This window comes from Lolium rigidum, chromosome 3 (assembly GCF_022539505.1).
Source record: "Lolium rigidum isolate FL_2022 chromosome 3, APGP_CSIRO_Lrig_0.1, whole genome shotgun sequence".
NCBI lineage: Eukaryota > Viridiplantae > Streptophyta > Magnoliopsida > Poales > Poaceae > Lolium > Lolium rigidum.
In genome coordinates this window covers 360363364-360389611 of record NC_061510.1, presented here as the reverse complement: position 1 = coordinate 360389611, position 26248 = coordinate 360363364, and the positions used below count along the sequence as shown (strand labels likewise).

Genomic DNA, 26248 nt, shown 5'->3' with positions numbered 1-26248 from the left:
AATAAAATATAGGATAAAATTGGCTTTATGCAAATTTGCCTGAACTCCACTAGCCAAATATCATGTAGATAGTCATGCCTAAAAACATCCACCATATAAAGTGTCATTTGCCAGTACATTATTGTACTGACCTCCATTCGTGGGGCTGCATATTCAAACGTGCAGGTTCGTCTGAGGAGAGTTACTAGATAGGATCTCGAGTCTACATTCCAACATGTCTGCCTGTGGCGCATGAAGACAATGGAGGCTCATTGAAGTTATTTTTCCGTTGTGTTTGCTTTGAACATTTATATTTAGACTAGTCTATTTGACTATGCAATTTGTAAGACTTTATTTTATCTCATGAGGATCTACGTTGTAATAAATTTGATACTATTGCTATGATTACTACATTTGAAATGTGTGTGCTATCAGTGATCCCGGGAATAGCACTATACACAGGTATCTTGCCTTTATTAAAGGGTAGGGTGCTACACAGCCTCCTCGAACGTCTGCCTAGGCAGCATTGGTGTTGGCGGTGACCACTAGTTTCGGCGAGTGCAGGGTACCCTAAGTATGGTTGTGTATATTTCTATCCTTTAGGATTCTATCTGCAAAGTTTTCAGAAAATTTATTTTCTCCTGATCTGTCTTTCAGTTTCCATGTTCGTTTGCTCATGTAACTTGATTTTTCAATTAGTGAAATAGGTGGTTGCTTAAAAAAAAACCCTGCTTGCTCCAACCGAGTAGATGCACCTATAATCAACTCCTTGTGCCCTCGTCGATGGAGAACAAACCACATATGGAGCCAAGGCGTACATGAGTGAATAACCTGCGTTGGAGACGTGTACCCCTTAACCAATGATCAAACATATTTGTCACATTTGGGAGGAGGATACAAGTTAGAGGCCACGTTAACAACTGAATGGTCCTATCATGGCCTAATTAATGAAAACTTGTGTTTATGTGTAATTGTTAATTGTGCTCCTAACAAGGGTTTCAGATCTCCCCGGCAAAAAAATAAGGTATCAGATGTACTATGAACATAGAACTTGACCAAAATATGTTCTAGATTGGTACGTGGATGCGTCTGTCAGGTTTGTGGAAAGCATGGTGACCTTGGCCTGGCCTAGACGTCACCAGTGAAGCCGCGAGGCTGAATTCCTGTCCGCTTCTAGAGATGAAACAGTTTTGTCTGACCTATGCAGTTGAGACTTTTTTAGACAAATTCAGTTGAGACTTCAAGTCTGTTTACACGCCTTCTAGAGTTGGAATGATTAGTATTGAGCGATTACTGGTGTGCGTGCTGTGGAATTGGACTCTGAATCTCTGGATGTTGCCTTGCTTGTTCTCCTAACTGCGTGACCCGTTGAGTTAGTTTACCAACAGCAAGCCGCCGCCTGATGTGAATACGAGAAAAGAACAATATTTTTTTTTTGAAGTAAAGAACAATATAAGTTTGGGTGAGTCGCGAAATGGTCAAGTCAAAACGCAGAAATGCCTACCGTTCGAGAACAACAGGAAAGAAAAATGACATGTCGAACTACATTTACACGATGGATGCAGTTAGAACAATTCCGATGTATCCGAACCTGATGCAGCAATATATAACTGAGATTCTCAGGATCATATCGCCACTTTAGCAGGCATCGCAACATCGGCATCAGTGTAAATTAGCATCTCGACTGTTGCCACCAATCGCACCAGATCCATCCATCTGTCTGATTCCGTAGCAGCTCGCGGTACCGCATCCGATTTCCGGAGGAAAGAAAGAAGGACAGGATCAGAAGCCGGACTGAAGTGGTGGTGATCCACCACTAACATCCTCCTGCACAAACAAACAGAAGCTAAACCCCAGCCAATTCGGTTGAGCTCTCGCGCCACGCCTCGCCTCACCTCAGCTCACCCCGTCAGCACCCACATCGCGCCGCCCGCTCGCGTCACCGAGCAGTACAAAGTTCTGGGCGACTTCTGAAATCCAGCCACAGCTCCGGCGGCGAAGTCAAAATCCAGGCAGGAATGGCGCAGGGAGACGGCGGGGAGAGGAGAAGGGGGAGGAGGAGGTGGCTGCCGGCGGCGTGCCCGCGGCCGGGGTGCTTCACGGTGTCCGCCGCCGACGAGGGGCCCTCGGGCTCCGGCGCCGAAGAGGAGGGGAGCAGGCCGGCGCCGACGCATCTCGTCGTCACGGTCAATGGGATCGTCGGCAGGTGATTGATTCCATCTCCTCTGCCTTTTTTCCCCTGCTCCTTTTTACTGCTTTTCACCAACCAGAGACAGCACACACACAAGTACACAACTGATTAGCTCCTTGACTTCTAAACTAAAGCCTTTGTTGTGGATCATTTAAAAAGAAAAGGATTTGTTGTGGACAAAAGGCTTGATAATTTTAGGATCGTTATTGATCTGCCTGACGCTCTGCTACCTGATGAACCTATGATGGAAAGGGGAAATATCCATTTCAAATCACTAGGCTGTTAATTTTAGATGCTATGCTTAAACACTTATATTGACATGATAAAAAATTAAATGCTGATATTTCTCAAGAGAAACACTTGTATTGACACTTGTATTGTTGCGTATAGCTATATCAGAAGGTCGCCAATGTAGCAGAATACCCCACAATAAATGCTTAGGAAATGCTGGTTCACTTTGTTTTCGATTGCTTAGGAATTAAGAGCTAGCTTTCAGTAGATACCTTCGGAAATGTTGGAAGTTATATATACGCGCGTATCAGCAACTTCATGTGGAGAATAGGAAAGACTGATACTTCCGGTGGAGAACAGAAAAGATGATAATTCCCTTGGAGCAATGTGCAATAGTATTTAATTTACTAGCAGTGATACTTCGCTGCTTATATATGTATGTTCTTACGTACAGAAACTAATGCAAGTGTTGAAGACATGTAATAATGCGCAAAACCCTCCACCCGATTTTTTTTTTCAAATACTTCCGCTTTCTACATTGTAGTACAATTGTGCTGTGAGGAGACGTGTGTTTCCATGTTTCTTTTCAAATGTTTTCCCTTTCTACCATGCAGTGCAGATGATTGGGTTTACGCAGCAAAACATTTCATCAAAAAACACCCCGAGGATGTTGTAGTTCACTGTAAGTTCAACAGCATCTTTTGAAGTATGTTACTGTTTTGCCAAGTACATTTAAAATCAACAACAGCGCTCTTTCAGTTGGGAATGGACCCCTAATTTGGATATGTATAATGGAGAATTATGTACTTCACAATTTCGTTAATGGCATGACCCTCAACATAATCCACATTTACACGGTGCTTCTTTATGGTAAATGGTTTTTTTTCTTTGCTCTGTGCCAGGTAGTGGATGCAACTCGGCAACTCGAACTTTTCATGGTGTTGATGTGATGGGAAGGAGATTAGCAGACGAGGCAAGTTATTGATAAATTCATATTGGGAAAATTAATATACAAAGCTGAGCTAGCCTGAAAGATCTATAATGTAAATGGAATTACTTTTTTCGATAAAGGGTACACAGAATTTCTATTTTATTATTTCAGGTGGGGGATTTCCCCTCTGCCGATTACTTAAACTCATCTTTGTTTGGTATTTTCAGTTTACCACCTCCTATTACTCTCTACCTTGTCTTCATTCCTTTCATTTAACCTGTACTTTATTAATTTAGGTGATTTCAGTTGTTAAATGTAGACCAGAACTTAAGAAGATCTCCTTTGTTGCACACTCATTGGGTGGATTGATTGCAAGATACGCCATTGCATTACTATATGAGAATGAAACTGCTACACAAACTGATTGTAATGAAGAGTGTGAAAAGGATGTCAATGATGCTCGTAGGAATCAACCGACGGATCGAGGCAAGATTGCTGGTTTGGAGCCCATGAACTTTATAACTTTTGCAACACCACACCTTGGCACGAGATCACACAAGCAGGTTTTGTTCAAATTTTGCACTGGTTTCCGCTTTACCTATATCTTGTGCCTTTGCCAGATCTCAACTTGTTGAGTTGTAGTTTTAACTTGCATGATGGAATACCTTAAATTTGAATTACCCAATTCTGTATGTTACAACTGGGCTTTGTTCAGTTAGAAGGTAATTAGTTTGATGTGAAATTAGAAATGATGTAGGTATTCCAAATTAAGCCATTCTAAATGCTACGTTCCCATAGTTGCTACCGTACCTATTAGTGTTACTTAATTTTGTTTTCTACTATTAAATGTGTGCAGCTTTTCTGCTCCAAATATCCGTCACTGGCAAGTACTAGTAGCTTTCTGGTTCTAGCGGGTGCATCTCATATGGCGGTGTGGCAAACTGGCAGATTCATTGACTCTATTCTTGATTGCTATATGCAGATGCCCCTTCTTCGCGGTTCCTATAGATTGGAAAAGATGGCTTTCCGTATGTCTTGGCTTGCTGGGAGAAGTGGAAAACATCTGTTTCTGAAGGATATTGAAGAGGAGAAGCCACCTTTACTTCTTCAAATGGTCACTGATTACGGAGATCTTCATTTCATGTATGCCATATATATGCATGAACTGCCATAAAATTAGATCTCATCGTGTCACAAAACAGGTGCATTTTATGTTCATTATTTTAGCATATCTTATACTTGTTTCTGTGTGCAGATCAGCTCTTCGTTCTTTCAAGCGCCGTGTTGCTTACTCAAATGTTTGTGGCGATTGTATCCTTCTTCCATATATACTACTTAACTTCTACTTAGCAGATGTATATAAACATATTCGTTATCTATTTACCAATTAATTTCTTGATACCATTGTATTATGTCCTTGACTTAAAGTTCAGTCATTGTTGGCTGGAGGACATCTTCAATACGCCGTCAACATGAACTTCCGAAAGTAAGTAGTGTATTTATTATTATCCCATATGTAGTTTGTAAAAGTGTTCTTATATTTGGAAATTCCCTCTGCATCAGAAACAAGATTTTGTGAATGATAGTAAATATCCACATGTTGTATATGTGGAAAAACCAAAGGCTCAGGATGTTGATTTTTCGGATGCCATGATTTACCAAGCAAAAACAACAAGTGACATGGAAGGCAAGATACTGACCCCCTCTCCCTCTCCCCATGTAATCATATTATGTTTGTATGTAAATCTATTTAAGTAGGAGAGACTAAGAGCAGGAATGGAGGTATTAGTATACCAGAGAATCCACAATGATTTACCGTTCACTGTAAAAAAGACTTGATAAACCAGCAGAAACCATAAACTATTATGCCTTTAGGCTGGTAAATGTTTTCATTGGAGCTGTTTTTTTGTTATTTAGTGTGCTCTGCATTATATCCAATATGGTTCCATTTATTCATGATGATTAAGATGATGTTTTTCCCTAACCGAATTGACCTGTCTTCAACTTTCAGAAGTGATGCTCAAGAGCCTGAATAGAATTCCTTGGGAAAGGGTAGATGTTAGCTTCAAGAAAAGTAGACAAAAGATTTTTGCTCATAGCACCATTCAGGTATGTTCTAGAAATGCCCTAGTGCCAAGAGATTCAATTATGGTGTAGGACAAGAAATGATCACTCTTTCCTGATTAACTGCAATACTGTCCATGCTTGCACTGCTGATTCCAGAATGCTACATATGCTTCTTCTATGATAGTATCAGTAGTTGATCATGTGGGGCATAGTTGCACCGACACAAGAGATAGAAAAGGCTCACATTTAAGTTGGTAGGTTGTCACGGACGAATACGGATGCAGTCCTTGCTGTCAAACATAGCAGGCCCTCCATTTTACGCCTATTCAGGATAGCTTGGTGCCTATGCGTTATAGCTGCAATCACAGAATATAAGGTTTAGCTCAACTTGCATGGCTGGGTAGCTTTATTCATTTTGTTCTTGAAAAAAGGGGGGAAAGGTACAGAGCTGTCTTTTGCCATATGAGTTAACATTTGCCCAAACTGAAATATGATGCAATCAGTCGGTTGATAAGTAGTAGGTTGAAGCAAAGTCATTGAGTTGTCACCGTCTGAGAAACTGATTCGTTCTTTTTATTTCTTTCTTGTGTTGCAGGTTAAGACCTATTTCTTGAATTCAGATGGGGCTGACGTGATTTTCCACATGATTGACCATTTTATTTATTGACATGGAGCTGAGGCGGTGCAGATTTCTCTTCTGTTTGGAGATTCAGTTTCAATTGAATAGGATAAAGGACAAAATATTTTTTTCTCATTCCTAGTTTTGAAGGAAAGATTAGAGATATATATACTACTACAGTGGAACAAGTAGAAGTGTAGAACCCATGGTAAATGAGTGCTGGGTCTGCATTTGCTTACTGTAACCTTCTGAGGCTCGTAGGTTCTTTTCTCATTTCCATGCTTCATGCTTCAGTAGGTCAGTGTGCATGCATGCATGCACGCATGTAATGGACCACAATCTGTTGTTGATCAGTACAGTATACTAATAAAATTCTGTTGCATCTCGAGCAGAGAACTCGTAGCGAGGATTACGGCTATTGACTCCTTGCCGTGCATGCTTTGCTGCTGCAGCATGTCTTGAGAGCTTGACCTGAAATCTCTTTTAATCCCCAGCCCTTTGACTGTTTACACCTGCACTGATATCTGCCCCTCCGTTCATAATTAGCATTTTGGGTTAGTTAAAGTTAAACTTTGTAAAGTTTAATCACATATTTAGAAAGAAAACAATAACTTCTACTATTTAAAATGTATTATATTAGAATTGTTATAAAGTATGTTTTCAAACTATATGCATATGATATTATGAATGTTGATAGTATTTTTTTATTCTATTCATGGTCAAAGTTTACAAATTTTAACTTTAGCTAAACCTATAACGCGAGAAACTGTGAATAGAAGAAGTAAAATACTCAAGTTATCTTATGAGTTGTGACATTATTTGAACGCGGTGTACGAGGACCGATCATCAACAAAAAGGTGTCTCTCCTCATCTCTTGGGTATTGAAATGTTTCCTCATCTCCTGGGTATTGAAATGTAAGAGCATCTCCGGTCGCGTTCCCAAAGGTCTTTGGGGCACGCCAGGCATTTTTTCAGTCCCAGTCGCGCGTCTCAAAGTCTCCTTCCGCCCGGCGCGGCCCAATACATTGTCCGGCATCCCGAGCTCGTCCCTGCTCCGCAGGGGAAGCTCCGGGCGCGCCGGACAGAGCGAGAAGCGAGGCGGGTGCCCACCTGTCGGCGACCAAATCCAGAACGGTTGGTTCCCGCCTTTTATTTCTCGTCGCGCCTCCCCTCCCGTGCCTCCCACCCATGCGCCGCCGCTCGATTTGTCCGCCATCTCGAAGGCCAATATCTCCTGAGTCGGGCACTATCATGACGGCTGGCTCCTTGCCGTCCTTTTTGCCGCCGCCGCTTCGCCAACGCGTCCCAGAACGCGCCGGCAAATCCGCCCCTCCTCCGCGCACAGAAGGTGTTCAGCGGCTTGTTTGGTAGGCGCGACATGTCGTTGTTCGTTGCCTCCTCTGCCGCAGATAAATTTTAACCATTTGTTTCGCTTCAGACATGGATAGCGACGACGAGATGATCGTCCAAATGATGGAGGACGAGCAAGCCTTCGATGATCACATTCAGGAGCATTTATCGATCGTCGCGTCCCTCCAAAACATGCTTAACGCCGACACGGAGAAGAGGAAAAGGCCGCACGGCAGAGGTTCAAAGGCGGGAAGAAAGAAGTCGAAGCCCCGGGAGAGGATGGAGCGGCATACCATGCTGCACAACGACTACTTCGCAGATGGCGCAATACATGCCGACAATTTTCGGCACCGGTATAGGATGAGCAAGGGTTTGTTCATGAATATGCTCCACGGTGTTCGAGAGTTCGACCCCTACTTCAAGTTGAAGCACAACATTGTTGGAACGGCCAGGTTCTCGTCTTCAGAAGTGCACCACCGCCATGAGAATGCTTGCATACGGGGCACCTCCAGATACACATGACGACTACCTTCGCATGAGTGAGTCTACTGCCATTGAGTGCATGTACAAGTTTTGCCAAGATGTGGTGGAAAAGTTTGGCAAATACTACTTGAGAGAGCCAACTGAAGAAGAGAATGCAAGGATCATGGCCCAAAATGCAGTGAGAGGATTCCCTGCGATGCTTGGAAGCATCGATTGTATGCACTGGTCATGGAAGAACTGCGCGTTTGCTTAGCAAGGTATATAGAAATGGCGTCATGGATATTGCAGTGTGGTGCTTGAAGTTGTGGCAAATTATGACCTATAGATTTGACATTCTTTTTTGGCATGGCGAGATCACACAATGACATCAACGTGTTGCAGCGGTCTCCGGTGTTTAGCGAACTAGTGGAAAGTCATCCTCCACCATGCAACTATGCGAGATACGTGCATTTTGCATCATCTTTATTGCTACATATACGATTAGTTTTCATTGTTATTTGTCATCATACATCATTATCTATGCATTTTTAGTCGATTTTCGGGATTTTTCTACAAAGTCCCTTTCATTGGTATTTAATTCCTGGGAGGCAGAAAACCTCATTTTTCATATTTTATTTGTTTCAGGACTTTTTGGATCGCTAAAAATCGAGGGAAAAATACGCGATCAGTTTTTCACCTGGAGAAGGACAGTGGACAAAAGAATCACGCGAGGGGAGCCACAAGGGTCGAACGGACCAGGTGGCGCGCCCAAACATGTAGGGCGCGCCACCCGAGGTCGTTCGCACCTCGGGCATCGTTTCGGTCCCCTTTCATTCCAGAAGGTTCGTTTCGCCTAAAAACCTAAGCCATATTTTCCCGAAATTTATTGAGGCGGAGCGGAGGCGAAAGTCCTCTCCTACTCCGAGAGAGGGCAGATCCTACTGCACTGGTGCCTCCGGTGAAGGGGAAATTGACGCCATCGACATCCTCACTCCTCTTTGGCTTGGGAGGAGGCATCTCCATCAACACCATCATCACCACCATCTCCATCTACGAGACCGACGTCATCACCCTCATAGTATGTGTTGAATTGAAGCCCGGATATTATTTTTAGTGATATTGCATGTTCGTGATTGGTACTTCATCATTATTTGGTGTGGAGATTATATATTCAGAATGTGTTGTAACTATTATGCCTCTGGTCCATATCATGTTTGACATTTGTGAGTAGTTCCTCACGTTCCCGAGGGCATAGGATGATCTGACTATGATTATATATGATGTGCAATGAGTATTTGGTCAAGTTTTCTATCTTTTATGTTGTTATACGATGGTTTTATGTGAATGTCACATGCATATTGCTTCACCTATATGGGCTCATAGGGATGCACTTTAATGTAATGCATTAGTGTGGGTCAGAATGACAGAAACCGTCTTCCAATACTATGGGTTGCATTAGAGGGGTTTATATCGGGGACCAATGATCTTATGGCTATGATGGGACATTTATGTCTTAATGATTTCTATACTTGCTCATGAAAATGGATCTAGGAACCATCATAAGGGCTGTGGCTACACCTAACTTAGGCTTCGCCCCTAATTGAATGAAGCTTGACAAAATATTTATCGTGTTGTTCAGAACTCTGATGCTAATGAATCCATGCCGCCCTCGGAAACTTTAGTCACGCACACACGCACCCACGCACCCACGCACGCACGCGCAGAGGATTGGGCTTTTCTCTCATCAAGAGCTTTTTATTATTTTCTATTTACTTTCTGCACTTTAATTTTAATGCAAATTGTACACCCAAAAACACCAAAACTGCTACTTTATTATTACTGCTTTCTTGTCGAATTTGCTAATCAATACCTTCAACTCCTCGTGGGTTCGACAACCATTCTTATTGAAAAGTAATACAATTGATCTCCTGCACCTGGGAGCCATCACCACTAATATACTAAAGGCTATCATCTAGCCGATGGTATATATCTAAAATAGACAACTTTTATCAAAACAATCCCGGTGCCATCAGGTCAAAAGAATTTTCACTTTGCTTCGCGGCAGGAGGCCTGCGGGAAGGATGTCGAGCAGGCATTTGGTGTGGTTCAAGCTCAATTTGTTATTATTCGGTATCCTACTCTAAGCTGGTCTCACGACCAAATGTGGGAGGTGATGCATGCTTGTGTGATCATGCATAACATGATCATCGAGGATGACAGCAAGAATCGGGTCAGGACAGATATTGGTCCCTATGAGTGTCAGGACACTCTTACGGAGGTGGATCATGAGGTGACATCAATGGACATCAATGTTCATGAGCAATTTCAATCTCGTTGAGCATCTGTAGAGGGTCAAAGGATTATCAGCAAATGCGGCGGCACCTTGATCTTTTTTTTCAAGAAAACGCAATGATATTGCGTTTTATTTCATTGCAAAGAAGAAGATTAGTTCGTTACAAGATCACGCCTCCATGGAGGGTGCAGCCAGCTACTAACAGAAAAAACTAATGCACATCCCAGTCTACATGTAAAACAGCGCGAAGACCAAGGGCGCGCCTTGATCTAGCCCAACTTTTATTATTTTTGTTTAGTTTCTTATTGTCTGTTGTATTTTAATTTGAAAATAATTTTAGCAAATATATTTATTTGTATGCTATGTTTAATAAAATGGTTGTGTATTCAAATACTCTAGAAAAAATGGCCTCGTTTGGGCGCGTGAATGGGTAGCGACACCCCCAACACGGCACGAAGCAACATCATCTCTCAAACACTAATCTAGCCCAAAAACAACCGAAAACCCCATATGGGCCCAAACTTCCGTTTCTAAGCCGATATGGGGTATCTGCTAGAGATGCTCTTAGGCGGAGAAGGAGAGAAATGATTTGCCATTTGACAATTCTAGCAAGCCATCAGCAGCTGTGTACTGTTGTGAGGAACAAGTGCGGTGGCAAGTAGCCCAAGCTAGCTCCGGTCACCATCGTCACTCAGCTGCCTCTTGAAATCCTCGGCCCTATTTTCTTTGCAGGGAAGAAGGATCTGCGCGGGGGCAGGGGCGGGTCCCCTCTATTTTGGCAACGATCCCAGTCCCGCGTAAGCGGCCTCTGCCGATTCTGCTCGCGTTGCACCTCCCCCTGCTTCCTTCCTCTCCAGCTCCAGCGCTCGGTGCGCCGTGTACGCCTTGCCCGTTTCGCCCAAGGACCTCATTAATCCGTGCCCCTGCCTGCCTGCTCGCTGAGAGCGTCACTGTTGCATTGCCCATCCCTGCCCCCAGCCCTTTGCGCCCTCCTGGCCGCCTCTCTCTCCCAACTCTTGTTCTCCGTTCTCGCCGCTGCCAAAGGCCAAATTAAGCGTTGCACGAAGAAGCCTTTATGGCTTCAGAGCTCAGCCGCATTCAATTGCCATGATCCGTACTTCGTACCAGCACACCACCACTGTAGTGTAGATAGCCTCTCTCTGTGGACCATTTATTCTCAGCACCACGGCAGCAAGGAACCCCTGCCCATGTGAACAGTGGCCGTCGCGCGATCTCTGATATAAGTAGCAGTATCCTAGCTACTGCATCCTCCCCTCATTCACTCACTCACTCACTCACTTAGGCTGGTGCCAACGCGGGCGGCAGCCGGGGCGCTACCGCCCGGGGCGGGGCGGGAGAGGGGCTGGAGGCGGGCGGGACGGGAGGGAGGGGCGCCGGCGGGGGCGCCCGGCGGTAGCGCCCGCTCCCGCCCGGCTGGCGCCCGCGTTGGCGGCGGTAGGGAGGCGGGAGCGGGGCGGGAGGCGGGGCGACGCGATGGCGACGCGGGCGGGAGGAGGGGCGAGAGGCGGGGCGACGCGGGCCAGAGGTAGAAGAAGGCGGTTTTTTTTTCTTTTTCTTTTTTTCTTTCCTTCTTTTATTCTTTAAATGTCAGTTTTTATTTTATTTTCTTTCCTTCTTTTATTTTCTTTCCTTCTTTTATTTTCTTTCCTTTTTTACTCTTTCAGTTCAAAATACAAACACAAGTACACACTTGTCATATAGGCTATTTAGAAAAACAAGAAACATAATTTGTATTTTTATTAATTATTATGTAATCGGTAACATTTTTAGTTGAATAATTTTTTTGCATTATTTTGAATGTCTACAAAAAATCGAGTGAAATAACTTAATGTGGAAAAGAAATGGTGATGTGGAGGAGAGAGAAGTGAGAGTGGGACTATAGCGTGCATTGGCACCGTGTGGTGAGAGTGGGGTGAGAGTGGGGTGAGAGTGGGCCAAAAGCTGACGTGGCGGGGCGGGAGCGGGGCGGTGCGTTGGCACCAGCCTTATTCATCTGTGAGTGCTTACTGCTTAGCTAGAGAGCTTCAGTCAGCCGAGCTCCTAATGGAACTCCTACTACTTTACTCCTCATTTCTGCTCCTCCTTTTGTGCTCTTCCCAGGGCCTAGGCTCTACTCTTCAAGGTACCCGAGAATCTCACTGTGTCTACCACGCCTGATCTTCTTCCCCATTCTATCTGCTTCCTGCTGAATGCTGATAGATCACAATGCCGCTGCTTTCTTGCAGGGACAGGGCTACATCATCATCAGCTCAAGGAGCCAGCTCCAGCTTCAGAGGTGAGGATCGGCCGACTCATTCTTCCGTTTCTTTTCTCTTGCTCTCCATGAAAGGGTTTGGTGTGTAACCAACGATCGACCTCATGCAGGTGGAGGCGGCGGCGACGATGTCGGCGGTGATGATCGGCTCCAGGCCGCCGCGGTGCGAGGGAAGGTGCGCCCTCTGCGGCCGGTGCGAGGCGGTGCAGGTGCCGGTGGCGCCGCGGGACAAACACGCCGTTGCCGCGGCGGCCGGAAGCCACTTCCGCTTGTCCAGGGCCTTCGGCGGCGACGGCGTCGACGAGAGGTCCACCAACTACAAGCCGCTCAACTGGAGATGCAGGTGCGCCGACAGGAGGGTGCTCAACCCGTGACCGTGCTTGCGCCAGTTTTCTCTTCTGAAGATGCTTGAGCTCACACCCTCCCAGCATCTTTGATCCATCCATCAGATAGCAGATGTGAGTTGTTGGGAGAAGTTGCGCTGAGATCCTCTCCTCTTTTTGGTCGGTCTAGGTATAGGAGCAGCTTATAATGCCTGCTGGGTCAGGGTGTGATCCACTGATAGTTGTCTGGAGGTGTTGCACTAATTAAATCAAGGAGCTAGCTGAGGTGTGATGTTTTAACAGCTGCTTCTTATAGTAGTAGTTCCTTGTATAAGCACGTGCTGTAATTAACTAATTAAGAGTGTGATATCACAAATCACTTTGCATTGTCATTAATTTTGATGGACTAACAAGTAACAAGGTCCTGTCTTGTCAGTACATCAGTACATCAGTACTAGCTGTATAGCTGGTGGGAGTTCTCTGAATCGTCTGAACAAAGAAAAAAATGAGTTTGAAGTTCAAAAACAAAAATACTATGAGTTTTATGAGCCTGAAAAATTAATGGACGTGTCCTTTCAGAGATAAAGGCTCTGAAAAGGGCAAAACAGCAAGACAAAAACCTTTTCGAGCCTTGGAGCTATGCTCATCATTGCGAGTGCCTTGTCTTTTCTTCTGAAGAACTTGTGCCTGTAAGCATGTGATTCGCTTCCAGGACATGTCCTCCAGGGATTCGCTTCAAAACTGAACACCGATTCTGCGTAAGAACAGAACTTGAAAGTTTAAGCCTTTTTCCCTGCACAAAGATTGCACAGAGCTTCTCGTAGATGACTCCAATTCTCTGGAAGATTGCCAACTTGTGTGTGTCAGCCAACAAAGTAGACAAGTCATAGTGTACGGAACATTTTATTCTACTTACATTCACAATTGTTTGAATGTTTTTAAAATTCTTTCGCGTCATCTTGTTCTCTCGTGGCATGTTTAAACCCTATTGTTTTGTACTGGCCGTCACCCACAAGGTCGCCTCTAACTTAATCGTCACCACTACCTAGTTAGGTATTGTGGTTTGTGGATACATTGTGAAAAAACCCTTCCATTTCGTTCGTTCAAATCCTCCACTAACTAGCATGATGAGGGACACCAAAGTTCGTTCGTCTAGTGACATTGATGTTGATAACCAATTTCCACCATTCTTTAACCAAGGTGAAGGGTGGCCAAAGAGACGTGAATTTCCATGTGATGTTTTACAATTGAACCCAAGTGTTTTACACCCGCCATCCGCCATCAACCACAACGCCGCCTCCAACTTAATCTCCACCACTATGTACCAAGGGACGCATGTGGATATATTGCGAAAAACCGTTCCATTTCGTTCATTCCAAATCCCCCGCTAACTAGCACGACGACGGACGCCAAGGATTTTCACCTAGTGCAAACTAATGTTGGTAACCGGTTTCCGCCATTCTTTAACCGAGATGAAGGGTGGCCAAAGAGACTGCCACTTCAGAATCCCAAGTCAAGTAGTGTAGTGGCATTCTAAGAGTAGGTGAACCATGAACTCATCCTCTCATTTGTAAAGTTGGCAAAGATCGCAACCCTGTCATCCATGTTGTTCAAGGCGATCGGCCATCCATACCCGATCTTGGAGGATTAGCCATGCGAATAGCTTACACTTTCGGGAGCCCAATTTTCCAAACCACCTCCATTATGTAGGAGCGAATCATGCCTTTGAATTGAGCCTTACATGTGTATGCCGCCAAATAAATTCTCAAAGATGTGAATTTCCACATGATGTTTAGCATCAACTATGGCCGCTGGTGATTTATCTCTCCATGAGAGAATTAATTCAAATTGCTAGTACTACCTCTGTCCATAAATAGATGCCAAAAATTTGTCTAAATTTGAATGTATCTAGACACGATTTAGTGTATAGATACATCCGAATTTAAATAAATCTTTGGCATCTATTTATGACGGAGGGAGTACAATATTTATGCAAATTAGTACGCCGCAAACATGCTACTGTTCCAAACGGCCCAAGGTGCCAACAGAAAAGATTTCCATGCATGGCTAACTCAAGCCTTCAGCAGAGGTTTACTACTACTGCTGCATTCAATCGAAATCCTGTCACATGCAGATATGCAAAAAATCTTGCCTACCAACCCGGGTGCAAGGAAAAGGACAGTGCTGAACCCACATTGAATACTTGCTCGAGTGAATGTGTGCCAGTCCTCCTCCCCTCTCGGTTCCTTTGTGAGAGGTCATGTCGCGTGTCCAAAGAGCATTGACGCATCTGTCTCGTCTGCCTCATTTATTCTGCTATATCCTTTTTCATACTTTTTTCACACAGGGAGAGCGTCCAGGACATTTATGCCAAAGCATAGGGACAGCTTACGAGCAATAGGGAGACACTCACAGGAATCACAGCAGCAGTCAAACCTCAATACAACAGTCATGAACAATGCTTCCCAGATGACAGAGCTGTGTTTTTTTCGCAGCGTTTGCCTATGCACGTTTCAGAGCCTTGCGTGCTGCTAGCTGCTAAGCCTGTCACACGCTATCTATCTTTGCTCTCTCTCCTTTTTTCTTTTTTTTTTTTTTTGAAGAAAATCCATCTACCTGGGCTCTGAAAAACGATTGCACAGCACGCATTGTTCCTGAGTTGCTTTGAGTGCTTTTGACCAGCAATGCGAATAAAGTGTAAGGAAACTGAAAAGATCTCCTGAACCAAAATTTCCCATGACTCAGGGTAAACCGGATTAACAGCGTATCTCCAGGACAAAAGAATATACAGTAACAATCTGTCGAGCTGAGGTTTCAGGAGGGGGATCTCCAACCCAATAGTCAACTACACAAGCATCTGCAGTTACCTGTATTTACCCTTGTAATCTATGTCCCCAAGTGCCAGGGATTTCAGCAGTATCTGACCGTGTGTCTTACATGAAAGAATGAGATGTATGGACTGGGATCTGGATAACTAAGACAGCTTCGAGAGAATGAGATGTATGTGCCAGGGATTTCAGCAGTATCTGACCGTGTGTCTTACATGAAAGCATGAGATGTATGCCACCACCAACCCAAGACAGCTTCGAGAGAAAAGGGCGAAGCCTCAGGATAACTAACGTGATGTTGTCTCTTGCGTTGCCAACTGGGAAAGAACCTCACATCTGCACAAATTTCCCAGGTTGTGATTTGTGGGAGCAACCTGCTCTCTGATGATGAATGTGACACTGCCTTCTAGGAAATACAAAGAACTAGGACTGGGAGTTGCCCCGCAACTTCGCCCTGGCGAAAAATACTCCTGCTAGTAGGCCTGCAGGGCATGGTTTCATTGTCAGTGAAATGTGGTATGTGTCAGCTGTAAGGTATTAATCTCTTTGCCTTCACCATAGACAAAACATACCGAACAGAATGCTGATGGAATTCTGCATGCTTGTGTGGACTTTGAAGAGAATTATTCCGGAAATAGAGAGAGGGATCTTGTTCAGGGAACCTACAAGACTGCAACAGGGGGACAATGTTCGCATTAGAAGCTCAAGAAGAGTAAAGAGCAACAACTTTAGAAAGGTTGATCAGACTCTGTACCTATATGTTGTTGCGCTTGTCTGACGAAGAAACCACATCGAAGTAAAGCTGATAGCAAGACCCAAAACTCCACTAGCAGTGATGACTAGCCAAAACATAGGCATCCTCAGGAGAGGCCTGCAAATTCATTTCCCATAAGACAAAAGTAGCCTTTGCAATTATCTATTTTTTTCTACCGGATATTAGAATTGTATCTTGTAGGAACCTAAGTTCATGCCTAAGTTACTAGCAGATAAACACCTTCGACCCTACAGATCACTTTGTAGCAGATAAATACATTTGACGCTATACATCAGCTTACTGGAAAGAATCAGGTGACATGTCCATAACAGGCTCTTTTAGACTACATCATTTTATGTTGGTGTGCCATGAAGGACAGGAAGATTCGACAAAGATTTAGCCATGGACAGGGGTGCATGGAAGTTAGCTATCCAAGTTCCGGAACCATGACTTGGCTTCGAGATCTTATGGGTTTCAACTCTAGCCTACCCCAACTTGTTTGGGACTGAAAGGCTTGGTTGTTGTTGTTGTTGTTGCCATGAAGGACAGGAAAGGACAAATAGTTTTTGTTACACAGATGGAAGATCCACAGTTTGCATTTCATTTATTAGGTTCATGCTAGAACAAGTGAATAAATAAAGTCTGAATCATGAGCTTACGTTTCCAACAGGTACTCCACTTCATTAAAACCAAGCACGAGGATAACTCCCAATGGTAGTGATAGAACGTTATTCAGTAAAACCATCGAAAGCTCATTCAAATTGCCAGACCTGGTGGCTTCCTTAGCACTGTCCATTACATGCCGCAGTGTAAGCTGGAAAAAAAATAGTTGTTAAAATGTATATATGAGGCATCTCAGAACTGTAGATATTTCTCCTATAAACAAGAGTGAATGTACGGAACTGGATATAAGAATCTATAACATGTGGCAGGACTAACTATGTGATAATCATCTCGTGCTGTAATCATTGAGAAGAACAATACCGAATATGACGCTGTTAAAACACAGTTTATGATCTGCCATGTATAGCCAACTGCGTTAAATGACAGGTCTGTTATTCCTCCAGCAATGGCTGAAATTATCTACAGAAGAAACAGAGGTGAGTCAGGCCTTAAAGGGCATAATAGTGTGTTACTTTAAGTCAATGTCTCATGAACACACGAGCTTAGATGGTAGTGAATTGCTATTATTTAGCAATAGAAGAGAAAATATGCCCCTCGGCATTCAAGTCCAGCTCAAACATTCATAACTTCATGACCTACCATCAACGTGAGAGAAATCCAAACTTGTCTATCATGCTGCTTCTTAAAGAAGTAGGTTTCCCCAGAAGCAGTAAGAACATTGGCGACATTCTTTAATATGGTCAACATTGCAACATTGATGTACTTCAGACTGAAAGGCAAAGAAAATATCAAAAACTGCAGGACTTCTTAAATTTTCAATCTGATATTTTCTTATTACAAGAAACAATTTCTTCACGGCTCATAAAAGCTCAACTCAAATTTAGAAATTACTCAGGTTTGTCATCATCCAAACTAACAAATTGAACATGAATAGAGGTAAAACAGATGAGCCTTAACACAGCAACATTTTATCCCTAAGTGAAACATATGAGCAACCAAATATTATTAAGCATCAATAGTGATTAAAGGAGAAACAATTATATCACAACTGTGTTACTTTATTCATGGCTAAGCAAATAAACAGAGAGCAATTTTGGAATGTGTATAACCATAACATAGAACAACTGCTTAATTCAGATAACAATTCCATGCTCCGAGAACAAAAGTATATAAGTACAGACCCACATAAACTGCACCGAAAAGAATTCACGTATTAAAATGATTTGAAGATCTTGTACACACCTAAACATGCTTGTAATTAGCATTCCGACAAATATGATGTTCACAGGCAACCAAACTTTGATTAACTTCCACGTTAATGGTTCAGTTGGGATAACACCAGAGAGGGACAGTGTGGAAACTATGATCACGGATACAATGTTCTGCAGTCAAACATGATGAAGAAAATACTGTCAATGTCACCCAATAGCCACACTGCAGAAGGAAAACACAATTGCATGAAAAGTATACAGTCAGCAACAGTAATATACCTGGTAAACCATCAGAGATATCCCAGCATTGAAACCATAGCCAGACAAAACAAACTTATTAACTAAAATCATGCTACAGGATGCTATGCAGTAAGCAAGACCAGATAGAAGAGAGTGATTCTGAATTTTTGGGAGCCTAAGGGATCCTGAAGGTCTATCTTTATCTTTTGAGGTCTTTAAATCTTCCAAGTCAATCTCACCAGCAGAGAAGGACCTCATCATAGATCTGGAGAAAATATAAATCAAAATCACGATCAACTGGGTCAGCTTGAGGTTAACAGCTTACATTACAATTTTCATTCCAGTGGGTGAGAATGAGATCCATTCTCAAGATGTTTTCAGGATTACTTTGGTTATTTGACACATAGATCAAAGGGAAGCTTACATGCCTGTTCCCGATTTCTCTCCTCATGGGACTTGCCAGTGAACTTTGTCCTCCAATCTGATCCCAGAGCTTACTCTTTTCACCATTCATGAGTGGACTAGTCGTAATCTCCGGTACTTTTCTCCCAGGAGAGGTGCCAGGGTCCACATGAATGCCTAACTGAGGGTTTCTGCAAGGCAAAACAGCATGCTTATGGTCAACAGTAATCCACTTATTTGGTGCATTAATCAGTGTTTATTGTGTTTACAAGTAGGCCACATTTTTGCTAGGTTTTATCTTGTCGAGTATCTCGAATTAAAATCTGAACCACTGGAATAAAGCAAGCCAATGAAACCGATGCCACTTCAAAATGCATAATACTGGAGCATAATCATAATATAGCATTTGCATAGTCTAAATATAATCGAACTAAATGGGTAAGTTCCAGTACTTGTTCAGAATGGTCCCACTGCATGTGCCTGGCACATTTTGGAACATAATACAGTTGGTATGCGTCCAGTTGAGAAATTGAACAGGCCAAGTTTGAAGTTTCAAACATCTTAATGACTATTCACAGAAAATATTTTCCAAACATCACCTCAACTACTGTAGGATATTTAGTTACATCCACTTTATCGAAAAATTTAATCACATCCATTGGCCAATTATGGACTATACTAACACATTGTTAGGGGTACACTATACGAGCGACTTATTCACACATTTTCGAATCTTAGTAACTGCACAACACATAAAGGGACACATAAACTTGCAGATGCGCCCAAGAACAGAGCAAATTAAATACCATGAATACTCGGCGACAAGAGCAAAAGGAACACTACTCAGTCAAAACGACGGTTTAGAAATTCATTAGTCAACATATGCGAGAACTTTCAGATCCACCTAAGCCTAGCTTCAATCCATTGCAAATACACATAAGTAGACATGCTAGTTCAGAGGAAACCACATGATAGACAGAGGGGGAGAGGGAGGGATTACCTCATTCCGGGAGTGGCGAGCGTGGGAGGGAGCTGGGGGGTTGCCGCGGTAACGAGGTGGAGGACAGAGGTGGGATCCGCCGGGCGCAGACGGTCCACGGGGTGCTTCCCGGTGATCTGGTCCGGCTAGCTCCGGTGAGGAGGCGGCCGGCCAGATAGAGGCGAGTGGGGAGGCTGGAGCGGCGGTGAGCGGGGCAGGATCGGGGCGAGGGATCAGGGAGGAGCGGCGAGGAGGAGGCGGAAGGTCGCCGCTGGAGAGTCAGCCGGCAAGTCAGCAAATCATCAAGTGGTACTGGCCGGCGTGGGCCGTCGCAAGAAGAGCGTATGTTTTGCTGGCTGTCGCGGCAACATGGCCAGTTAGCAAGTCAACTACGGCGCGGCCGTCGCGCACCAGCTAACAATCAACGGTCCGCGCAGATTGGACCACGAATTGGTCTGATCTTGATCAAGCTTTAGAGCATCTCCAGTCGCGTCCCCCAAACCGTCCCCCAAAGGGATTTGGGGCGCTCCGGACAAAAAAGGTGTAACATCCCAAAAATTTCAAAACAAACAAAATAAATTTCTCTAGTTCCAAATTTTGGAACCAATAAAAACTTTTATTAAAATAAGATTGATACATATAGATCTTGTTTAAATCTTGTGCTATTGCCATGATTGCTTGCTTAACTAGTATTTGAAATACTCTTAAACCATAAACCTCACATTCCTTTTTACCATACAAGTTAAAATAAAATAAAAAGAATTGAATAAGAAAAGGACCTAAGTGCCCATGGCTATTTTTGTAAAACTTTACCCTAGGCTTTTCTATTTTATTTAGAGGATTGGAAAACCTTCATAAACCTTATCTAGTACTTCTCAAACCCAATCCAAAGTGAAACAAAAGATTTTAAAAAGAAAGTAATAATGCCATAGAGGCATATGAGAGCAAAATATCAAATTTGTGAAATTGAGGATCTTGACCCTAAGACTTGTAGTGAATGGTTGGATCACTCCTATATACCATTTCAACCCTCAACAACATCAATTGGGTCAAGCCTAGTCAAATTAAAAATCAAATGCAACATATGCATAGAGGCATATGTGACACATAGCCATAATACCCAATTCTTGTTCTATGCACTTGTACCTTAGCCAAATGGTGTGAAACCCTATCTAAACCAAATATAACCCTAAATTGACCCTCAACCTTGCCCAAGTAAAGCAAGAGAAACAATGTAGAAGATTAAGAAAAATTGACACATCACCTCTTATGTGTTATGGCCATTTTTGCAAATCTTTGAGCTAGACCTTTTGGAATAGTTTCAATGGTTGGGAAATGTTCCTAAACTAGTAAGAATCACTTTGGAGTCAAGAAAAATCAAATCAAAAGGAGAGAAAACAAATAGGGAGAAAATCTCATTTTCACTCACATACACATTTAGCCAAATTATCAAATCTTGACCTAGCCACCTCCATTGCCTCAAAATGGTTTGAACCCTTCACCTAACTCAATCTAACACCAAATAAACCTCACTCTTGTCAAAATGAAGCAAAGAGGAATACAAGAATAAAAGCTAGAAAATCCCAAAATCCTTACATATGGCTTATGCCATCTTTATAAATTTTGACCCTAGACCATTTTAGTCTTCACCATTAGTTGTAATATGATACTAAACACTTATTACAACTATTGAAATCAAAGAAACCCAATTCAAATCAAATTCAAACTCAATTGGGGATCACATGTGATATTGGTCAAATCTGCCAATTTTATTCCGGTCACTACTTTGAGCCTCTCTATTTCAAGTTTTTCAAACTAAACTTTCCCAACTCTTTGCATGTCATCCAAGAGCACATCTAGGTGAACAACTTTGGTGAAGACCACCATGCCAAATTCATCTTGGATCAAAAACTAGGCTCATGCAAAGTTGAGACTTTTTATTATGATCAACAATCTCACTTTGTCACTTTTTGCTATGCTTTGATTTTTAAAATTCCACCACCACATATAGTTGTCTCTGGTCAAATACAACTCAACTAAATACCACATTTCCAAATCTTGCCACCTTTTGAATCAAACCAAATTTGGTGAATTACATCAAAATTCAATTATGGAACAATACAACACTATTTGAAATAGTGTCCTAGCTAACCCTACCCGGCCCCAAATCTCTCCACCTTGTTCCCTTGACCTTTCTCACCCCAGCCAACCCACAGAAAACCTAAGGGGACAAGAAAACCTAGTGTGTGCATGGCCATGCCGGCCATGTCACACATGGACATGCATCCCTCCTCTCCTTCCCTCACCAGCCGTGCCCACCATGTCCTGGAGCTCCACCTCGACCTCCTACACCTACCTATACCCGCCATGACCGGAGAAATGCACCACAGCCACGGCACGCGTCACGCTCAGATCAGCCCAGGGCCATGCCGAGGGCGTCGTGCGCGCGCCACGGACAACCACAGAGCACGCGTCGCCCTATCTCTCTGCGCCTCCCCTGGACCACCTCGGAGCACCTTGAGCTTCGCCGTCGCCACCACAACCCGCCAGACACGGTCCCTTGCCCGCGCGAGCCCTGTCGCCGACGACCAGCCCCGCCGGATCCCCGCGTCCGTGCCGCCGAATCCGCCATCGTCAGCGCTCGCCGAGACGTCCCCCACCTAGCTAGCACGCGCGATAGCCTCGCAGTGCTGTCGCCTACCTCACCCTGCTCCCTCCTACCCCTCTCCCTCGCCGGAGACGCCGTGTCGCTGTCAACCTGCCGCACCCCGCCCGGCCATCTTGCAACCTATAAAAGGAGCGCTCCTCCTCCTCCTCTGAGCACACCAAGCAACTTCCCTCCCTCCTCTGAGCCTCCTCGCCCTCTCTACACGCCACATTGCTCGCCACCGCCTGCCAATTGCCACCTCGCCGCCCGTGAGCCGCCGCAGAGCAATCCGACGCTACCATCCACCCCCGGAGCTCCGGCGACCATCGTTGAGTTCGCCGTCGTCGACACCGTCGCCCTGCATCAGCGCCACCGCTCGCCGACGTCCCAGCTCGCCGTCGACCCCCTACCTCCGCCGCAGCAGTAGCCCCTTCTCCCCGACGACGACGAAGGCGCACAGCCGCACGATCCTCTTCTGATCCAACGCCTCTCAGCATCCCGTACCGATTCGGTGAGTTACAGTCGCTGACATGTGGAGCCCCCTGTCAGTTGGCCCGTGGCGCACCGAAGCGTTACTGGGCCAGCCCAGTTCGTCTCCCCTCGTTTCGGCCCAAATGCTTTCCCGCGCAAGCCCAAAGTTTGAATTCAAATTTTGGAAATTTAATTAATTCCTGGCAGATGCTTTTTCAAATTTAAATAGTATCAAACCTACCCAACCAAATTTAATGATTTTTATATTGTTGGAAAGCTAGAGAAATTATCTATCAAATGCCACTGGTCCCATGGCCAGATTCTTTGTAGAATTAATCGGACAAAAATAACAAGGCAGGGACTTTTCCCTATTCAAATAATTCTTAAAAATCAACCAAAATAGATATTTAGTTAATTCCAACTCCAGTAGTTCACATTTGACTTACACTAATTGTCTATGCAATAAAATGGTGTGGTCACTTTGCATGATCATGCCATAGTTTAATTAATGGATAATTTGACTAGTTTAACTAGTTGATATTGTCCAAAACTATTATGTAAATTATATGAGGTGTTATACTTCATTTAAATCTTGTCCCAAATACTTTCATATGAAGTATTGACCCCTGGTCAAATACTCTCATATGAAATTCTTGGAGATATTAAATCATAATAGGCATTATTAAATGGTATGAGGTATTCTACCTCATTTAAATCTTCTTCTCAAATAATGGTGATGAATGGTTGACTTAGGTCAACATGAGATCATGTACTATTGTTTGAGAAATTAAATCTTAAGAAGATTTCAATGAGAGGAAATTATTTTTCCAGAACTATATGGAAACTATCATTTACATAGGTAATGAGAGGAAATTATCTTCCTCAAGCCACACAACCAATGCACCCTAATTATATTAATTATGTGCTTGGAATAGTTTGTGTGAATATATGTGATGTTGGAATAGCCAATGAATTGTTTGGTGATTGTATCCTCGTATTCGTGTATAGACGCTAGTACCGGAGAATCCCAGGAAGAGGAAGGATTCTACCCAGAAGAAGAAGAGCACTTTGATCACCTCAACAACCAAGGCAAGCTAACACCATTGCAAGCTCTATTGTTGCAAGCTAATATTCTGGCAAAGTGCAAAGTTCTACTAAGAACAAGGCACACTCATCTTTTCTTATGCCTCACGAACCCATCCCAAGTTTTATCTTTCAAGTTTTCCAATTTGAATATTTAAGCTTTCTTTTATAGTTAACTTTGGTCTAAGTCTAGAATACTACAAGAGTATCAAACTTAGCCTAGCTAGCATTACAAGTAGTTAGCACCCCTCATGACTAGTTGCTAGTGCTAAAATTAAAACTTGACTACTCTAGATGGGAACATGTGACTTGAAAAGAATTTGAAACTTTGGAATGATGGTGCATTCCATTGAATGAATTTTAAAGGTGAAGATGACCAAGAGAAGATAGTGATTTTTGATTAAAAACTGATATTGGTTTGGATGCGATACCTTTCCAATTTTTGAGTACCCCCACAATACCTGATTATGGGTAGGGCTTAACTGGAAGTTTATGTATCTTAGTATGGGTTCCCTCTAAACAAGCGTCATCGGGGTTATGCCGAAAGCTGCCTCTACAACAAAAGAAATGATGAGAAATGACGTGAAACGAGGTGAATGTCCGGCCCAAGCCCCGTGCAGCTCCCGTGTTGACGAGTTGGTCTTCACCGGGAGGCCAAGCTCATGGGGAGAGGTGCCTATACTAGGATATGTAAGTGAAAGGTTATGGTTGATGATCCGCGTACTGAGTTACGATTATTCAGGGTTATTCCTGATGGATGTAATCAAATGTTGTGGCACAAGTGTGCAACCTCTCGCAGAGTGTAAACCTATTCGAATAGCCGCGTCCACGGTTACGGACGGTTGGAAAGGCCATACTCGTTACCGGTGTCGGATTCTTGAAAATATTGATGAAATGAATGGTGAATGGGTGACTTGTTTTTGAATCACCACTTGAGTAGTGGGAATGACACTAATGTTCCCACTTGAGTTAGTTAGTACATGAAGAGTCTTTATTTCAAATACTCGTGAACCAAAATTGGCTTTATGCAAAAGAAACTAGAGCTTAGTACCCCTTTACTCGAATTGATAGTACTTACACTAGTATTAGTTTGCGAGTACTTTAAAGTACTCACGGCTTTGTCCCTGGCTATTCAAATGGCCAGACTATGAAGAAGAGCAACAGTATGAAGATGATGGACAGCAGGACGTCTACGACAACTAGGACTACTCCTGACGTCAAGCGTTGGCCTGTGGACTATAGAGTCCCCTTCTATCTACGCTTCCGCTATGTATTTGTGATGTGTGTTGAAACAATAGTTCAACTATTATTGTAATATTGGATCATGTGATCTATTTGTAAGACGACTATGATATGTAATGAATGATGACTTATGATATTCAACTGTTATGTCTCGCAACAACAATATTCCTGGGATTGCGATGTATGGCATAACAGGCATCTGGACTTAAAAATCCGGGTGTTGACAAAAAGCGTTCCAGCCGCGTCCCTCAAAGCCCATTTTTATCCGGCGCGGTCCGATACGGTGTCCGGCGCCCCGAGCCCGTCCCCGTCCCACAGGGGACGCTCCGGGAACGCCGGACACAACGAAAAGCGAGGCGGGCTCCCACATGTCGGCGACTATTTGCATAAACCGTTGGTTCGCGCCTCTTTTCTCGTCGCTCCTTCCTTCCCGCGCCTCCCGCCCCACCGCCGCCGGCCGGATTTCCCGGCCGTTTGGGCGTCCGATCTCCGCCGAGAGTCGGCACCGTTGTCGCGGCCGGGGCTCCCTCCGGCCGTGCCGCCGCCGCCGCCGCGGCCGCGTCCCGCAACGCGCCGTCAAAGCCGCCCCACCTCCGCGCACGTAAGGTGCTCGACGACTTGCCGTGCAGGCGCGATTGGCCGCCGTTTGTTGCGTCGTCCGCCTCGGCGCAATTTTAACCATTGATTTTGCTTTAGCCATGGACAGCGACGATGAGATGGTTGCCCCTGCCGCCGGAGGACGAGCAAGCGTTCGACGACGACCTGCGGGAGCATTTGCCGATCATCGCGTCCCTCCAGGACATGCTTGACGCTGAGGCGGAGAAGAGGAAGAGGCCGCGCCGCAGAGGATCAAGGCCGGGAAGAAGGAAGTCGAAGCCCCGGCAGAGGATGGAGGGGCATGCCATGCTGCACAACGACTACTTCGCCGATGGGGCAACACATGCCGACAATTTTCGGCGCCGGTACAGGATGAGCAAGGGCCTGTTCATGAATATCCTCCACGGCGTTCGAGAGTTCGACCCCTACTTCAAGCTCAAGGTCGACGC

The 26248-nt window shown here is 44.1% G+C and overlaps 2 protein-coding genes across 3 annotated transcripts; one reads left to right on the top strand and one right to left on the bottom strand.

Moving 5' to 3' along the window:
* Positions 1 to 1997: 1997 nt before the first annotated feature.
* LOC124700415 (putative lipase ROG1) lies at positions 1998 to 6403 on the top strand. The gene is made up of 10 exons (XM_047232549.1): positions 1998 to 2185; positions 3016 to 3083; positions 3304 to 3374; positions 3629 to 3895; positions 4315 to 4475; positions 4588 to 4643; positions 4766 to 4818; positions 4896 to 5019; positions 5344 to 5441; positions 5995 to 6403. The coding sequence occupies exons 1-10, from the start codon at positions 1998 to 2000 to the stop codon at positions 6064 to 6066; spliced, it is 1158 nt and encodes a 385-aa protein (XP_047088505.1). The 3' UTR covers positions 6067 to 6403.
* Positions 6404 to 15438: 9035 nt separating this feature from the next.
* On the bottom strand, positions 15439 to 20068 carry LOC124700414 (GDP-mannose transporter GONST1-like). Of its 2 annotated transcripts, XM_047232546.1 has the most exons (10): positions 19781 to 20068; positions 18807 to 18971; positions 18418 to 18643; positions 18170 to 18309; positions 17567 to 17696; positions 17288 to 17386; positions 16963 to 17117; positions 16304 to 16420; positions 16122 to 16219; positions 15439 to 16031 (listed from the first exon to the last, which is right to left on the bottom strand). In XM_047232546.1, exons 1-10 carry the CDS (start codon positions 19783 to 19785, stop codon positions 15973 to 15975), a joined length of 1194 nt encoding a protein of 397 aa, XP_047088502.1. In that variant the 5' UTR covers positions 19786 to 20068; the 3' UTR covers positions 15439 to 15972. The 2 variants fall into 2 exon arrangements, with proteins under 2 accessions (XP_047088502.1, XP_047088503.1); XM_047232547.1 differs by lacking the exon at positions 19781 to 20068 and having other exon boundaries at positions 18803 to 18916.
* Between the last annotated feature and the right edge of the window lie 6180 nt (positions 20069 to 26248).

Excerpts from the sequence above, each read along its gene's own strand:
- LOC124700414 (XM_047232546.1), bottom strand. Across the intron at positions 18,644-18,806 it reads AGGAGAGAAATCGGGAACAG|ATCTATGATGAGGTCCTTCT; the intron begins GCATGTAAGCTT and ends TATTTTCTCCAG. Across the intron at positions 17,387-17,566 it reads GGATTTCTCTCACGTTGATG|ATAATTTCAGCCATTGCTGG; the intron begins GTAGGTCATGAA and ends TTTCTTCTGTAG.
- LOC124700415 (XM_047232549.1), top strand. The coding sequence starts at position 1,998 with ATGGCGCAGGGAGACGGCGGGGAGAGGAGAAGGGGGAGGAGGAGGTGG. Across the intron at positions 3,896-4,314 it reads GCACGAGATCACACAAGCAG|ATGCCCCTTCTTCGCGGTTC; the intron begins GTTTTGTTCAAA and ends TGCTATATGCAG. Across the intron at positions 5,020-5,343 it reads AACAACAAGTGACATGGAAG|AAGTGATGCTCAAGAGCCTG; the intron begins GCAAGATACTGA and ends TTCAACTTTCAG.